General features: G+C 45.3%; 1 protein-coding gene across 1 annotated transcript in view; it reads right to left on the bottom strand.

Moving 5' to 3' along the window:
• The window catches only part of SLC25A24 (solute carrier family 25 member 24), a 118,923-nt gene extending 112,414 nt beyond the window's left edge, over positions 1–6,509 (bottom strand). The window contains exon 1 of the mRNA XM_033916547.1: positions 5,772–6,509. Within this exon, the coding sequence (XP_033772438.1) occupies positions 5,772–5,945 (174 nt within the window). The 5' untranslated portion in view covers positions 5,946–6,509. The remainder of the gene's footprint in view (positions 1–5,771) is intronic.
• Positions 6,510–17,891: the final 11,382 nt, after the last annotated feature.

The following is a 17,891-nucleotide window of genomic DNA, read 5'->3' as shown; positions in this document are numbered from 1 at the left end:
TCGGAATACTGGCTATACTGTGGAGAATGAAGTCAAAAGGGCTGTGACTTCTGCTGAGGAGGTGGTTTCACAGGTTGCTGCTGTGACTGCTGTCTGGGAGGCTGACGTTGTTGCTGCCTCTGACGCCTGGGTTGCTGAGCATTGGTAGGTAATGGCCGAGCTGCGAAGCGTCGTTGATAGGCCGACTGCTGCCTATATGGTTTTGGCGGAGGAGGCTTCTTTTTATTTTTAAGCAGGGTATCCCAGCGTGTCTCATGAGCAGAAAGCTTTTGTGTGGTTGAGTCCATGGATTCCCCAAAGAGCTCATCCCCTAGGCAAGGGGCGTTGGCTAACCGATCCTGATGATTAACATCAAGCTCGGATACCCGAAGCCAGGCCAGGCGACGCATAGCCACCGACATTGCTGTCGCTCTGGACGTAAGTTCAAAGGTGTCATATATGGATCGAACCATGAACTTACGTAATTGAAAAAGAGACGACAAGCAGGTATGAAAAGAATGATGCTTGCGTGAAGGAAGGTACTTTTCAAAGGAAGCCATGGAGGTAAGAAGATGCTTCAAATAAAAAGAAAAATGAAAAGCATAATTGCTAGCTCTATTTGCTAACATAGCATTTTGATAGAGCCTCTTACCAAATTTATCCATGGCTCTACCTTCTCTGCCAGGAGGTACTGATGCATATACACTGGCTCCAGAAGATTTTTTAAGGGTGGATTCGACAAATAAGGATTCGTGTGGCAGTTGAGGTTTGTCGAACCCAGGAATGGGAATTACCTTATATAGAGAATCCAGCTTACGAGGGGCCCCTGGGACAGTTAAAGGAGTCTCTAAATTCTTATAGAAAGTCTCCCTCAAGATGTCATGAAGAGGGAGTTTCAAATATTCCTTTGGAGGCTGATCAAAATCAAGAGCATCCAAAAAAGCTTTAGACTTTTTAGATTCAGCCTCCAAAGGAATGGACAAGGAGTCACACATCTCTTTCAAAAAGCAAGAGAAAGAGGAAGTGACATGCTTGGAGGATGGGTCAGGGACAGTGGAGTCCTCCTCCTCCGAGGAACATATTCGCCTTCAGAAAGAAAGGGTTCCTCTGAGTCCCCCCACAGATCAGGATCCCTGACATGGGAAGCATGGTCCTGAGACTCCGGTGTCGATGATTGTAGGTGCCGGGTTTTGCGCACCGACTTACCCGACCTCATCGATATCGAGTCAGGCGATGTTATCGGCCGCACCGGTGCCGAAGTTTGTACCGATTGATGGTGAGCTCTTGGCTCCGGTGCAAGAACTGGCATCGATACCGATGATTGAAGCGGTACCGAAATAGTGGAAGCAGGTAACACAGGCTGTTCCACAATCGGTACCGGAAGCTCGGTGCGGACCGGCACCGGAAGGTTCGGAGTCAGGATAGCAGGGAGGAGCTGTTTTAACTGGTCCTTAAGCTGTTCCTGAAGGATGGCCGTGATACGGTCATCAAGGGATGGCACCGGTACCGCCTTTTTCTTCTGCGGTACCTGCGGTGCCGCTCGACGCCCCGGAGATGAGGAGCCCGATGTCGAGGGACTCACCTCTATAGGGGCGGAGCGCTTCCGCTGGCGTCTCACAGTCGGCAGGATTGGACTCACTGCACTCGAGACCGGAGGACGTTCCAGCGGGGAAGGCTTCTTAGCCGGCTTACCTGACTGGTGAGACGTCGGCGCGGAATCACGCGGCGTCGAAGAAGAGGGTGCCGACTGAATCGGTGCCGAAGCTGGAGTCGATGGCACGGGGTCGGACATCTCGGCACCGAACAATAATCGCTGCTGGATCTGGCGATTTTTTAAAGTCCGTTTTTTGAGAGTGGCACAGCGGGTGCAAGTAGAGGCCTGATGCTCAGGACCCAAACACTGTAAACACCAGTTGTGTGGGTCCGTGAGAGATATGGGCCGAGCACACCGCTGGCACTTTTTAAACCCTGGCTGAGGGGGCATGAACGTAAAAACGGCTTCAGCCAAATCGAAGGCCGAGGCTTCGATGGTGGCAGAAAGATCAAATGAAAGAAAAATTGAAGAAAATTGTTTTTTTTTTTTTGTTTTTTTTAACTGATAAAAGAAAGAACAGAAATAATACAAATACTCAAAAGTTTACGCGAGCGGGAAGGCAATAGAAAAAAAGTTTCAACAGCCGTTGAAAAACGCGTCTTCTTAGCTCCGCGGAAACTAAGAAACTGAGGGACCGCGCGCCTCTGTCGGGCGGGAAGGCACTCGCGCGTGCGCGGTGCGGCCGAGCTAGAACTTTCTAAAGTTCTTAGAGTGCAATCACTCTAAAATTGTCCGTACCGGGGCTCCGTCGGTGCCGTCACCCATCAGTCAAGAATATGCTGCCTGCTTGTCCTGGGATAAGATAAATAATGGAGTGTTTTTGGACTCTATACTGGAATCAGTAGGGGTTTTTTGTAAAGTATTTACAAATGATCTGGAAAAGGTGAAAATGATAAAATTTACAGATGACAAATTATTCAAAGCTTTTAAGTCTCAAGCAGATTAACAACAGCTATAAGAGAATTAAATGAGATTAAGCATCTAAATGGCAAATTAATGTAATGTTAATGTGGACAAATACATTGTGATGCATAAACAGACAAATAATCCAAACTACAGTTCCATATTAGGAGGAGTGAACACTTGCAAAGGATCTCAGAGACATTGTGTGCAATCAACTGAAATTTTCATCTAGGCATTAAGGCCCAGATTCTAAAAAGCAGCACTGTTAGGAAGGCGCCAGTAGGAATTCTATCAGTGCCTAAAGTTAATTATTTTAATTGGCTATTAACGGTGTGGTAATTGACCGCACCATTAAAACCCAATTAAACACAAAATTTAAAAAAAGAATAGGCGCCATAAGACGCCTATAAAACATGGCACCAGAATCGCATCTATGCAGATGCTTAGCAGCGCCGAACGTCAAAAGAAACTTGGGTAGGGGTTAGGCACCACTAAGTGTTAGTCAGTGTTATTCTACGTCGAAGGTAGACACTGGAAATGTAGGCCTGCAAAACCCTGGCCTACATTTCTGGCACCTACCTTTAATGCGGGCCATGATATCTGAGTGACATGCGACCGGCACCGTTTTTACAAATGCATGGCGATTAAAGTGCTGCTTTCAGAATCCAGGCCAAAGTGGCAATCAAAGAAAGAAACAGAATGCTAGCAGAGAATAAAACAGTAAAACAATGCTTCTGCATAGATCCACAATGCGACATCACTCTGACTACTGTGTGCTCTTCAAACACCCCATCTCAGAGATATATGCAGAACTAGAAACGATACAGAGAAGGGTAACCAAAATAATAAAGGAAATGGATTGGCTCCCCTATACGAAATTCCTAAACAGTTTAGAGTTCTTTAGCTTGGAAAAGAAACAGTCAAGAGGAGATACGACAATCTACTGTATAAAATTGTGAGTGGGATAGACAAGGTAAATAAGGAATGACTGTTCACCTTTTTCATATGGTACTAAGGCTAGGGAACACTTCATGACACTAACTAGTTCATCTATAATAATAAAACCCTAGAGCGCGCATGCGCTCTTGAAAATTCGTGATTCCTGGTGCCGTAAGGTGTGCTTCTGTTGCAGTATTCTATTTCACACCTCACGGCGCTTTCAGGGGTTGGAGGCGCATGCGTTGGCTGAAGGTACGCAACTGTGCTCTCTCCCTGCCCGCATCCTCGGCACGTCACTGCCCGTCCTCATTTGCCGCTGCCTCTCACTCACCGCCTGCCCTCACTCGCGCGACTGTGCTCTCTCCCTGCCTGCGTCCTCGCCGCATCACCTCCCACCCTCACTCGCCGCCGCGGCTGCTGATCCTCCTCTTCAGAGCAGCCTGCGATCATGGCCGGCTTTAAAGAACCTCGCAGGCCGCTCTCCAACCTCAGTAGCACGCTCCCTCTGACGCACGGGATCGCGTCAAAGGGAACATGCTACCAAGTTGGAGAGCGGCCTGCTAGGTTCGCTAAAGCCAGCCACCACGATCGCAGGCTGCTTTGAAGAGGAGCAGGCCAGAAGACGCCGGGATAGAGGGAGGGTAAGAAGGGGATCAATACCGGGAGCCAGGGGGAGAGGGGTGTGCTGGGGGGGAGACAGAAGGGGCCATGGATAGGGAGAAGGAAAGGGGGCTGCTTTGGGGGGGAGGTGTGCTGGGGACAGACAGCTTTGCTCTGGGGGGGAAGACAGAAGGGGCCATGGAGAGATAGGAAGGGAAAGGGGGCTGCTTTGGGGGGGGGGGTGTGCTGGGGATAGACAGCTTTGCTCTGGAGGGGAAGACAGAAGGGGCCCTGGAGAGACAGGGAAAGGGGGCTGCTTTGGGGTGAGGGGTGTGCTTGGGGCAAACAGCTTTGCTCTGGGGGGGAAGACAGAAGGGGCCATGGAGAGACAGGGAGAGGGAAAGGGGGCTGCTTTGGGGGGAGGGGTGTGCTGGGGGGAGACAGAAGGGGCCATGGAGGGAGAGGGAAAGGGAAAGGGGGCTGCTTTGGGGAGAGGTGTGCTGGGGACAGACAGCTTTGCTCTGGGGGGAAGACAGAAAAGGGCCATGGAGAGACAGTTAGGGAGAGGGAAAGGGGGCTGTTTTGGGGGGAGGTGTGTGCTGGGGGCAGACAGCTTTGCTCGGGGGGAGAGGGAGACAGAAGGATACAGACAGCGGCCAAGGAGAGAGAAAGAAACACAGACAGACAGACACATCTATTCTAGCACCCGTTAATGTAACAGGCTTAAAGACTAGTTTAGATTATAACACATCAGAAAAATATTCTTTTCACACAGTGCACAAGCTATGGAATTTGGTTAACGCAGTTACCATGGCTAAGTTTTAAAATGATAGAGAGAGAGGTTCCTGCTTGGGGGGGGGGGGAGGGAAGTTATTCGCCATGTAGGCCACTGCTTATCTCTAAATATGGGCAACTAAAGACTGGATCTACTCTTTAGAATCCTATCAGCTTTTGTAACCCAGAACTAGATTGGCTACTGACGATGATGCTGAGCTTGATGAACCTTTGGCACTGCCATACCAGGTCAGACCAATCAAAGAATAAGTAAGAAGAATGACCTAGATTCAGTACTATAATCAAACTGTATTTACATAAAATACTATACTATTTAAAAAGCACGACATGGTGCCTTCCTTGACATTCATCTTACAGTTGTGGTTCCATTTACAGAACATGGCACCCAGTAGTCAGTTTCCTCCTTTTTGATATGCCCTGTACAATTGCACATTCAGTGCAAAAGCATGAATGTACAGTCAACAAGACGGGCTATGGTGCAATGACACCAGAAAGTAACATATATACTGTATTTCAAACTACTACAGTAACCTCTAGGAGCACATGCCCAAATATAGCTACATCTGAAAGATGTTATAGTAAGAGCCAAAATCAGGAAGGGGGTCTTGGCTTATCCTCTTCCCTCTAATCACCATACAGAGTACCCTTCCCTGGGTACATTAAAGGAGCCTGCACCGATGTAACTAGGAGAAGACTTTCAACTGGGGAGGTTAGAAGGAAATTGACCGGGAAGCCTCTCTTTACATGCAGGAAGTGTCTAAATCAGGCCTAGTCCCTCGAATCTAAGCCCAGAGCGCTCCCCCACTTCCCGCCAGCTCAACGACAGGGGGTGGCACATTCTTTGAATTTCGGATACCGATATACCCAAGCTTTTCCTCCTCCCCCCCCCCCCCCCGAATACGGAGGGGCCCCGGCAGGAGCAGCGCTGGCTCTCGACACCCCGGCCCGGCTGTGTCCGTACCTGCCCGGCTTCCTTCTCCAGCGTCACTCCCATGCTCCGCAATCCCTCCTGCAGCTCGGCGATGTCCACTTTGCCATCCTGGTTCTTGTCCAGGTAGTTGAAGAGGTCGGCGTACTTGGAGTCCTGGACGGGGGTCATCTCCTGCATGCAGCAGGCCCGGCTCAGCAGCACCATGTCGCCGGACGGGAACGGAGCGGGAGACGGAGGAGGGAGGGGGCGGCTTCAGCGGGTCATCCCTCGGTCTAAGAGAAACGCGACGGGGAGAGCGGGAACCGCCCAGTGCAGGAGCGCGAGCGGCCTGCGCGCTCTCGGAGCCGAGCCCGGCCCAGGCCGCCCGGGGCAGCGCAGAGCTCCGCCTACACCGCCGCCAACCACAGGGCATGGCGGGACTCCATCGGTACTAGTGGGTGAAGCGAGGCCGGCACAACCATTATGCAAGACTAGGCGACCGCCCAGGGCAGTAACTTCTCGGGGGGGGGGGGGGGGTTAGCAGGTCTAATAATATTTAATATAAACTATACAGCCCAGTTCTAGAAACACCTTGACTTAGGCGCCACTTGTGAGTCTATGACCCCTGTAGAACTACTGGGGGGTGGGCAGAACAGCAGTCAACTTATGCTATGGTTATAAACAGAGATTCAAAAAAATATCACTCCAAAACAAAAGCACCACACAAGCCAAGAAAGCTAGCGTATTACTTAAGCAAAGGGAGAGGTGTACCCACACTCTTCCACCCAAGCATCATAGGCAAAAAAACCTTTAGCACAAGTTTAAAGTTAGCAGGTGGGAGCAAAAAAAAAAAAAAAAAAAATAGCCTAGAATGATTAATAGTAAAAACCATTGAACACAAACAGGCCAGGCCGACTATCGTTTCATGACCGGTAACCACTGCTTCAGGGTCTTAGCGCCAAATCCAGGCTATCAGTACGCAGATCCTAACTGCTGCTTTATTTATTTATTTACTCATATTTAATTGAAAGAATTGACTATATGAGTGTGGCTTGAATTTTGGAACGAGTTATAAACATTGCATGGCACTCTTAAATGTGCCAATATAGGTATACCTACATTTTGGTGCGCCAAAGGGGCTTTATGCTAGTATTCTATAATGGCTGCTTGGCTCATCTAAGTGCGGTTATAGAACTGGCGCTAAGCACGCCCCCCCTATGATGCCTATATCAAGGCATAACTTATAGAATTGCCTCATAACGTCCAATTATTTGTTTTTGGTAGATTTTTATGGGATGATCGTGACTGTTGAGTTTATCAAACGCTTAGGGAAGGGGAACTGGATGGAGAAGGTGCTTCATTAACCACCCTAACTTCTGCTAATTGCCTTGAACTAGCAAGCATTAATATTGGTTTTGCTAAGTGCCAAGTCTGCGTGTGCAATGGGTGCTTGGGCAGGCACTCCTAGTAAAGAGCAGATTCTTTCAATGGTAATTAGCAATTTGTTTTAAATTTTGACACACACACCCTTACTCCAAGTCACTTTCCTCTTCTAGTTTTGCTCCTTCCTTACCATCATCTTTCTCTTTCTTTGCAGTTCTCTGGTCTTCATTCTTCCCTGCACTAGTACAGGCTTTAACAATCTCCTACCCCCCGTTTTTTTTAGAGTTGATTTTAGGTAATGCTACACCTGACATTGTCCATTCTATAAAAGGGTGCCTAAGCGCTATCTGCACATTTTAATTTGTAATATGCTAGAACTATGTGGGTGAATGTATACTTAACATGCATAAATGCTTGCCTTAGCACGTAAATGCAAGGAGGAAAACGTTCACTGGGGAGGGCCAAAGGAGGGGCATATTCATAACTCCTACTTACATACGGAACTTACAGAATACTGTAAATCACATGCAAGAGTGCCTAATTTTAGGTGCACATGTTTATGCCATCCATAGACCTGGCATAAGTGGTTGCACCTGCATGTAGGCATGTCGATTCTATCTTACACTAGTATTTTATAATGACATCTTGGTGTACAAATGCTTGTATGGCATTCACAATCAGCATGCAGCATTGATGCACGTAACTGGAGGTGCCTTGTTATTGGATTGGCTCCTGTTTGTGCTGGATGTGACCACAAGCCTAGGGAGACTAATCAAGCCCCAAGACTACTATCCTATACTTCTCATCCATGTCTGAACGAACAACACTGCCAGGAACACCATGGGGGAGAAGATACCCGAAGACTTTAGAACCCTGGGTGAGAAGCTGAAGCAAATGGGAGCACAGGTGGTCTTCTCCTCCATCCTTCCAGTGAGAGGCAAGGGTTAGGGAAGATCGCATCCAGAAGACAAACGAATGGCTACACAGATGGTGCAGGGAATTGAACTTCGGCTTCCTGGACTACGGAGAGGACTACAGGGATCGGATGGGCTCCACCTAACCAGAAGAGGGAAGAATGTCTTCGGTAGACGACTGGCTCACCTGCTCCAAAGGGCTTTAAACTAGGTGAGTTGGGGGAGGGAACCCTTTCTCATCCTGGTAAGGTAAGTAACCATCCTAGTAACATAGAAATAGACGGCAGATAAGGGCCACGGCCCATCTAGTCTGTCCACCTCAATGACCCTCCCTCTATCTTTCTCTGTGAATAGATCCCACGTGTCTTTCCCATTTGGCCTTAAAATCAGGCACGCTGCTGGGCTCAATAACCTGTAGTGGAAGACTATTCCAGCGATCAACCACCCTTTCAGTGAAAAAGAATTTCCTGGTGTCCCTGTGCAGTTTCCCGCCCTTGATTTTACACGGATGCCCCCTTGTTGCCGCGGGACCCTTAAAAAAGAAGATATCTTCTTCCACCTCGATGCGGCCCGTAAGATACTTGAATGTCTCAATTATGTCACCCCTCTCTCTGTGTTCCTCGAGTGAGTACAGCTGTAATTTATCCAGCCGTTCCTCGTACGGGAGATCCTTGAGTCCCGAGACCATCCGGGTGGCCATTCTCTGGACCGACTCAAGTCTCAACACATCCTTACGGTAATGCGGCCTCCACACAGTACTCCACAGTACTCCAGGTGAGGTCTCACCATGGATCTATATAATGGCATAATGACTTCAGGCTTACGGCTGATGAAACTCCTGCGTATGCAACCTATGATTTGCCTTGCCTTGGATGAAGCTTATTCCACTTGATTGGCAGTCTTCATATTCTCACTGACGATCACCCCTAAGTCTCGTTCTGCTTCAGTTCTTGTCAGGATCTCACCATTAAGGGTGTAAGTCTTGCATGGATTTTGGCTGCCCAGGTGCATGACTTTGCATTTTTTGGCATTGAAGCTGAGTTGCCAGGACCTAGACCAGCGCTCCAGTAGGAGTAGGTCGTGCATCATGTTGTCGGGCATTAAATTTATGTCTGTTGTGCTTTTGCCCACTATGTTGCTTAGTTTGGTGTCATCGGCGAATAATGTTATTTTGCCTCGCAGCCCTTCAGCCAAGTCTCTTATAAAGATGTTGAATAGGATCGGGCCCAGGACCGAGCCCTGCGGCACTTCACTGATCACCTCCGTCGTTTCGGAGGGGATGCCGTTCACCACCACCCTCTGAAGCCTACCTCCAAGCCAGTTCCCAGCCCATTTCGTCAATGTGTCACCCAATCCTATAGAACTCATCTTGCTCAGCAACCTACGGTGTGGTACGCTATTGAATGGTTTACTGAAGTCCAGGTATACGATGTCCAGGGACTCCCCAACATCCAGCTTCCTCGTCACCAGTCAAAGAAGCTGATCAGGTTGGATTGGCAGGATCTCCCCTTAGTAAATCCATGTTGACAGGGGTCCCGTAGATTCTCCTCGTTCAGGATCATATCCAATTGGCATTTGATTAGAGTTTCCATTAGTTTGCACACTATTGATGTGAGACTTACCGGTCTGTAGTATGCCGTCTCCTTCTTGGAGCCTTTCTTGTAGAGTGGAATGACGTTAGCCGTCTTCCAGTCCAACGGGACGTTACCCGTACTAAGGGAGAGATTGAAGAGCGCGGATAGCGGTTCCGCCAAGACATCACACAACTCCCTGAGCACCCTGGGGTGTAGGTTGTCAGGACCCCATTGCCTTGTTAACCTTAAGCTTTGACAGCTCGTATTAGACACTGCTGGGTGTAAACTCTAAATTACTAAACGGGTCAACTGCGTCAACCCTTGTCTGTAGCTGAGGGCCGAGTCCTGGTGCCTCGCGAGTGAAGACTGAGCAGAAGTATTCATTTAACAGTTGGGCTTTTTCCGAGTCCATTTCTACATAGTCTCCGTCTGGTTTCCTAAGACGTACTATCCCGCCTGAGTTCTTATTTCTGTCACTGATGTACCTGAAGAAGGATTTATCTCCTTTTTGGATGTTCTTCGCTAGAGACTCCTCCATGTGGAATTTGGCCTCCCTTACTGCTGTTTTGACGGCTTTTGACTTGGCCAGATAGACTTCCCTAGTGTCCTGTTTCCCTGATTGTTTGTAAGAGATGAATGCTTTTTTCTTCTCCTTGATGAGGTCCGAAATCTCCTGGTATGGTAAGTAAATATTCCAATACTGAGTCTGAGGTAAGTACTTTCGCCGCAGTCAGTACCACAGGGGACAGACCAACTCGAAAGGGACAAACTAACTCAAACAGGGAAATAAAGGGCATACTAAGTAAAGCAGGAAAATCTCCACGCAGACCAGGCATACACGAAGTATGGAAGGCTATGTACATCAACGCAGTTTAGGCAATAAAATATTGGAATTAGAGACGGAAATGAGGAGTGCTGACCTAGATATGGTGGCAATATCTGAAACTTGGTTCACGGATTCCCATGGATGGGATATGGCTATACCAGGTTATAACTTACTCCGCCGAGACAGAGAAGGCAAAAACGGAGGAGGGGTAGCAGCTATATATCAAGGAAGAAATCAAAGTTACCAGAATCATAGGTGTCAGGTATACAGGGGAGTCCCTCTGGGTGAACCTTGCCAGGGAAGTGGCAAATTCCAGTATCTGGGTATTGTATATAGGCCTCCTAAACAACAGGACGACAAAGACAAAGAATTAATTGAAGACATTGAGACCTTCACTCTGTGTGGAGACACTGTACTGTTAGGGGATTTCAACATGCCAGATATAAACTGGAACAAAGTTTCAGCCACAACTGGCAACAGCAGAAGGCTGTCACTGAAGTGGTTCCCCAAGGCCTGAGGAGCAACTAAATTTGGTTTGGGCACTCATATCATAGAGGGCACAGACTGAAGAAAGCACAGCTTACTGGTAGGTTTTGGGGCCTTGAATGCAACTTTCTGCCTGTCTGACACCAACCAAGTGTGGAAGAAGGGTTCAGAAGACCTAGGCAAGCTTTGAGGTCCTTGAGAAGAAGGGAAGAAGAAATTATGTCACCCTCAAACTTACTATACCAAGCACAGGATTAATGGGTCATGCATATATTCAGGCCTGAATGACTGCAAATTGATCTCGGGCCACAAATGATGAAAAATGGCCCATTCTCACCACTGCCTTAATCAAAAGTCAGCCTGATGGGAACTACTCCCTTCCCTTTCTTCTCTAACAGTTTTCAGGTTGGACCAGGCAGGCAGCATTTCTTTCTTTCCCTATTATCCCTACTCTGGCTGACCCAGCATAGAGAGGAGCGGCCAGGGGCTGCTACCGTTAGTATTTTTCTCCTCTCTACAACTCAGCCTGGCTATCAACATAGAAGCCAACTTTTCAAAACAGGGTATGACAAGATTCTGTAACCAGGCCTCCTCTTCCTTAGCACCCTACTTTTAGAGAAATTTATTTAGACACTGTGTATAGATCATTTTTTTCTATTCAAGGACCAGAATTATGGAATTTACTTCCTATTCATCTCCAGACCTCTCTCACTGTTTTCAAAAAAGATCTTAAAATGTTATTGTTTTCAGATGCCTATTCTTAAGTTCTTAGCTATTTTCACAAGGTTACATGTCAAACTGGCTAGTCAGATTGAGCTATAAGACCTTCCCTCACCTTATGGTGCTTCCCCATGTGTGTTTTTATTTTTACTATCTCTTAATGTATTTCTTCCCTTTTCCCCCACACATTCATGTTGTTTTCTTATTTAAAAAAATGGGTAGTATATAATTACATTGTAAGCCACTTAGAAAATTTTGTGATTGGCTGGATATCAAATTTTAATATAACTTGGATTACAATGAAAAGCCCTGGAGCATTGCAGACAGGTGAGTACTAGGCTAAATCAGCAGCATAGATTTATGGGAACATCAGGGGTGGGAGGATCTAAACACTGCATCTGGTCTGACCTCGTCCCCACCCTTAAATCTGTTTGCATAATAAGTAGAAAAGGATTAAGAAATAATAAGTTCTTATGTGTTCAAAGGGAAAATAGAGTATGTTGTATAAATAGATCATTGAAACAAATTCTTACTTTAATGCATTTTGAATTATGTTTTTCACACAGCTGAAGATGAAAAACGTACAAGGGTGTGAATACTTATGCAAACCATTGTATTGTATTTTCCAAAACTGCCTATTGAAACAATGGCTGCTATTAAACATTAGGATAACGCTAGAGGATGTACACAGCATTGTACAAACAGAGAAAGGCGGCTCTGCTCTACGGAGCTTAAAATCTAGTTAACAGGACAGAGATTGAAGACAGATGGACACTGAGACGCAAACATTGATTCTGAAGTTAGGATGTAAGGTCAGTATTTCCTCCCTTTTATTTATTTAATCATTTATTTAGCCCTTTCTCCCAAAAGGAGCCCAGAACGGGTTACAATAGTACATTCATAGTATAAGCAGGACAAACTTTAGTGAGAAATACAGCATTTACAGTATAGGCATAGGGAGTTTAGATTACAGCATTTACAGTATAAACATAACATACAGACTCAAAAATACGGACTTAGTGGACATAAAGTAGTTTAAATTGCAGCATTTTCTGTACAGATAAGGTATAAATAGAGATAAAATAGCCTTTTCTTTGCAGGTGGGTGCATCATTGTTGTCAGAGAATGTTGTCTCTTAAACCTGTTGACAGATGGTAGTTGCAGTAGAATCTGTAGTAGAGGAGAATTAGAGGGAAACAGTTACAGTTAGGGTAGGCAGTGATTATTACCATTAGGTCCATTACTGGAGATGAAAAGCACTGCATTGGGAACCTGCAGAAGGATAGTACAGCTTTGCTAACAGTGTTTATGATGAGATTTCCTAGGGAGGAGAGGTAAAGTTGCCTAACCCTCTGTTGCCCCAGGTGTAAAACTTAGATTGTGAACCCACTAGGAACCTTAAAAGTATCTGAATGCAATTTGTAAACCGCTTTGATTGTACACTTCTCCCTCCGTATTTGCTGTGATAGGGAATTAACAGAACCGCAAATACAGAAAAACCGCGAATAACTTTTTCATATGTTATTTGCTGTTTTCTATTAAAAACCATCGTGAATATAGTGAAACCGCGAATAACATGGTGGGCGACCTGGTCTGTTCCTGAAGGAGAGGCAAACACAGCGAAGAAAGTGCTGGGAATCATTGGTATTTTCTGTAAACGCTTGGAATCAGCGATTTCTCTATGCAAGCTGATATAATTTGGGGGGGAGGAGCCAGCAAGCTAAAAAATGTGAATAATCGAAACCATGAATACGGAGGAAGAAGTGTACCACAGAAAGGCAGTATATGAATAATCAAATAAAAAAATAAAGACTGCAGGAGTGCTGGAGAACAGAGAGGAGTGTAGGGCAGGACTTTGTAAAAGCAGTGAAGTAAGAATGGCTGAGTAAGAGCAATGAAGCTGAAATTTGAATAGCTTGAAGTCAGAAAGGAGCTGGTATCATGGAATTAGGGGAAGTGGTGACGGATACTCTGGAATAGATAAAGCGAGATGAGTCTTATCAATACAGAGGATAAAGGTTACTTTACGGAAGAAAGACTTTCACTTTCCAGAAGCTTATATAAGAAAAACAGCCAAAGGGGCAAGTAGGAAAGAATCTTAAGTAATTATCACGATTAACAGCCATGTCAAGAAATTGACATACTGTAGCTGTTGATGTCCCAACTGAAGTGGCTATCTGGGGAGAAAGTATAACTAGTGAGCTTTCAGACAAAGGGCAGGCTTTTAGTTACCAATAAAGCTACGCATCCAGATGAAGAATGATACGGTGACAAAATTCATCACCGTTCCTATTACCGCAAGAAACCATCCCATGTCTTTCTTTAGTGTCTATCATAACCCAGTCCTTCTACACCAGCATTCTTCAATGCAAGGCTTGAGGGTCATTAGCTGTGCCCATTCATACTCTAATTTTTCCCTCTCTCCTTAATGAATGACATGGAGATGGTTTCCCACAGTTATCCAGGGGAATTTTGTCACCGTGTCATTCTATATGAGGTTCTACCATATACATATTCAAGCTTAATTTAGGGGGAAAGGCCTAGAATACTGTTTCACCACTCACCACTTCTTTTCAGACTTTACGTAGAGCCAATGCAGTAAAAAGGAAGCGAGGAGGGGTGAGTCTGGAAAAGAGCAGAGAATAGTCACTATTCCTTAATCCAGCCCCTCTTCTGAGCTTCCTACCCAGGTCCACTTCCAGGCTCCATAGTTCTACTTCCTTTATGTCCAGAAATGGATGAAGTCAAGTCTCTTGAAAATGTATCCTGAATAAATAAAGACATGGCTGGAAGGACTACAGGAATATTCATAGCTTTAGAATAATTAGATTCCACCTTAACTACAGAAGAACAGGTTATGGTGGTAGTGCAAAAGGCTTTTCTGAATTGTGCTGGATATATCAAATTAGATATCTGTGCCAGGAATTTAGAATGCGACTACCATAGATTGTTCCTGCCGGAATTCCTCACTCCCACAGGGTGCGCATTCAGTGCAGACATGGGCAGCAGCAGCTCTGCTCACTCTTTTTCCCTCCAGTGCTAAGCTTCTGTGGCAAGAAGTAGAGAAAGTGTGACTCTACACAGCAGGTTATCTCCTCCTTTGCCAGCGTATACCCAACTGTTTACTGTATGTGACCCATCATCCTGCGGTTCACATAGTCAGGTCTAATTAAGTCTGCACAGGAGGAGGAAGCAACCTATTGTGTAGCAGGTCACTTCCTCCTTGCCATGGGAACTCCACAGGAGAGAGGTAGAGTGAGCAGAACTACTGTCATGTCTGAAAATAAGAAAGGGCCTGAAAAAAAGTGAATGTGACATGGGGGGGATTTGAGGCAGAGTAAAGGGGTGAGCATGCCATGGGAGGGGGGATTGGGGCAGAGGAAATGGTTATCCTGCCATGGGGGAGTTAGGAGTAGAATAAAGGGATGAATGTGACATTGGTAGATTGGGGTCAGAGTAAAGAGGTGAGTGTGCAATGGCAGGTTGGGAGCAGAGTACAAAGGTGAATATGCTATAGGAATGGGAACAGCAAACTGAAGGCTTGCCAGGGGGATGGGCAGGGGAGGAAAGATACAGTGATAGCTAGGGAGGTGAAGAGAAAGAATGAGAGGCTGGGGTATTGCATGCAGGAAAAGACTTTAGAGGCAGACAGAATTATGGGTCATGTTGGGATTTAGAGGGAGAACTGCAATTGGAGTGAGAGAAAAACTGAAGCGGTAGGAGTTTGAGAAAGGAAAAAGCAGAAGAGATTTCAGGCCTTATGATTGCAGAATTTTAAAATATTTTCAATTTTTTTTGCACAGAATTCCATTAGGGTTATAAGCTCTTCTGAGCAGGGACTGTCTATTGTATGTTAAAATGTATAGCGCTGCATACGCCTATCAGCGCTATAGAAATAATAAAAAGTAGTAGTAGTAATAGATTACATGTAGGACTAATTACAGTACCGGCACAAAATGTCAATAAAGATGCATTCACTGCCTACCTTTTATCAAAATGGAATCACATCTTTTTCTCTTTCAACACCCAGTATTCCTTTCACATTTCACTGTCATTACACATTGTATATGGCATTTTGTATATGTACTATAATTAGTCCTACATGTAATCCTAGTGGAATTCTGTGCAAAAAAATTGAAAATTCTGCATACTTTTATAGAACCCCGAAGAAGGAGGCTATTTATTGGCCAAAACATAGACCGTGTAGGATCATGTCATTAAGTTTATGTTTATTAAAAGTTTTAACCGCACTTCGGTTTATCAACTGCACGGTGTACAAAGTATATAAAAACAAGAAACAAAAATTATGCCATGTAAAATAGAAAAGAAAAAGAAAAAAGAACAGAGTATTTCTGCTAAAGCCTGCCAGCATTATATTTGTAATTTTTGAATACTGACTCATTATTTTACAAGTAGGAATAAACTGGTTTGATTCAGTGCATTGGTTCCACGTTTTGCTTTGTTTTGTGGTTTCTCCTGTTTATGTGAAACATTGAGGCCATTTTTGGCTGCTTCTGTTATTAGTATGTCTCTGATTTCTTCAGCTCATACATTCCTAACTTCCATCCAGTCATCAAGTTTCATGTCTTTTGTTATCCGCTGGTGTTTTCTTTCTAACCCCTTTCTAGTACAGCATTGCTGCCAAGGCACAGCATAGCACCTTGATACATCCTCCATGTTTCACAAACTAACTCCTATCTTCACATCACCTGCTTTCATTATTTCCTTTGCATTATCAAAGATTCATGATCTTAGCAGTTACTTAATTTTTGCCAGCAAAAAATTCTAGCTGGGCCTCAAAAACCGTTAAATTTTATCAAGCAGAATCAATTCCGTAAGCAAAGTTCTATTGATATACTACAAACAAGGAAAACCAGTATACTGTATAGTCCAACAATCAGAAAGCTGTTATATTCCCTTGGATTTTAAATATGTTGCCCAAAGTTGGGGGCAGATCCCAGATGTGCACACAAACTAATTAGTAAATTAAGTGCTAACAATTATTGAGGTTAATTGGCAGAAATTTTGATTTGCGTGCACATCTGCCCTAGTCACTGTTCTATACCAGCCACATTTAAAATTCATAGCATGCAACTCAAAAGGGGCATGGCCATGGGAGAAGCATGAGCAGATCAGAGACATTCCCATAACTTAAGCACGATGTTATAGAATACCTGGATTTGTACACTCAACTACAATAGAAACATAGCAACATAGAAGATGATGGTAGATAAGGGCCATAGCTCATCAGGTCTGCCCACTCTACTGACCCACCTCCAAGTCTACTATCCTAGGGATCCCACTCCCGGTGACAGGTTCCCTTGGCTTAACCCTCTAAGGAATCCCACATGGGCATCCCATTTGCTCTTAAATTCTTGCACACTGTTTGCCTCGATCACCTGCACCGGGAGCTCGTTCCAAGGATCAACCACTCTCTCGGTGAAGAAATATTTCCTGGTGTCGCCATGAATTTCCCGCCCCTGAGTTTGAGCGGATGCCCTCTTGTGGCTGAGGGTCCTTTGAGAAAGAGAATCTCTTGTTCCATCTCAATACGGCCGGTAATATACTTAAACGTCTCGATCATGTCTCCTCTCTCCCTACGTTCCTCGAGTGAGTACAGTTGGATGCGAAGATTTCCACCAGGTTTCAGCAGGCGTAAGTTCTCATACCCAAAGCTGGGCATGGGAATACTAAGCACTATTCTATTAAGGCACTTACACCCCTTTTCTACAAAACTACGATAGCAATTTCTAGCGCGGGGAGCCACACTGAATGGCCCACACTGCTCCCGACGCTTCTAGGAACTCAATGAGCGTCGGGAGCATTCAGCATGGCTCTCTGCACTAAGAACCGCTAGCGCGGTTTCGTAGAAGAGGGGGTTAGTATTGAGTGATCTTTATAGAGCTGGTACTTAGTGTGGGTCTCAATGGCACATAGGGTGCCATTTATTGAATACACCCATTATGTTCAGAATATGAAATGGCCAATGTGCTACTGCCTTTCAAGATCAGTAAAAGGTTTTGAATGGACATTGTTGTTCTAAGTGAGCAAATAAAGAGGAGAAAATCTGAAGTATCCTAGAATCTTGAGTGATGTGCTAAAAAGCAGCCAGTGAAGTCACTCACATCATTAATATTGATCCAGAGTGGATCTATGGCAATTTCATTTCATAACTAGACTGCTGTGAAATAGCACATTTCCTCATAGCTGAAAATATGTTCACCCCAGAAGGATTGAAACTATTATGGCTAATTATACTGGAAGGATA

This window comes from Geotrypetes seraphini, chromosome 12 (genome assembly GCF_902459505.1).
Source record: "Geotrypetes seraphini chromosome 12, aGeoSer1.1, whole genome shotgun sequence".
In the NCBI taxonomy this organism is placed as follows: domain Eukaryota; kingdom Metazoa; phylum Chordata; class Amphibia; order Gymnophiona; family Dermophiidae; genus Geotrypetes; species Geotrypetes seraphini.
Note: the sequence above shows the minus strand (reverse complement) of the source record. Positions and strands in the feature narration are given on the sequence as shown.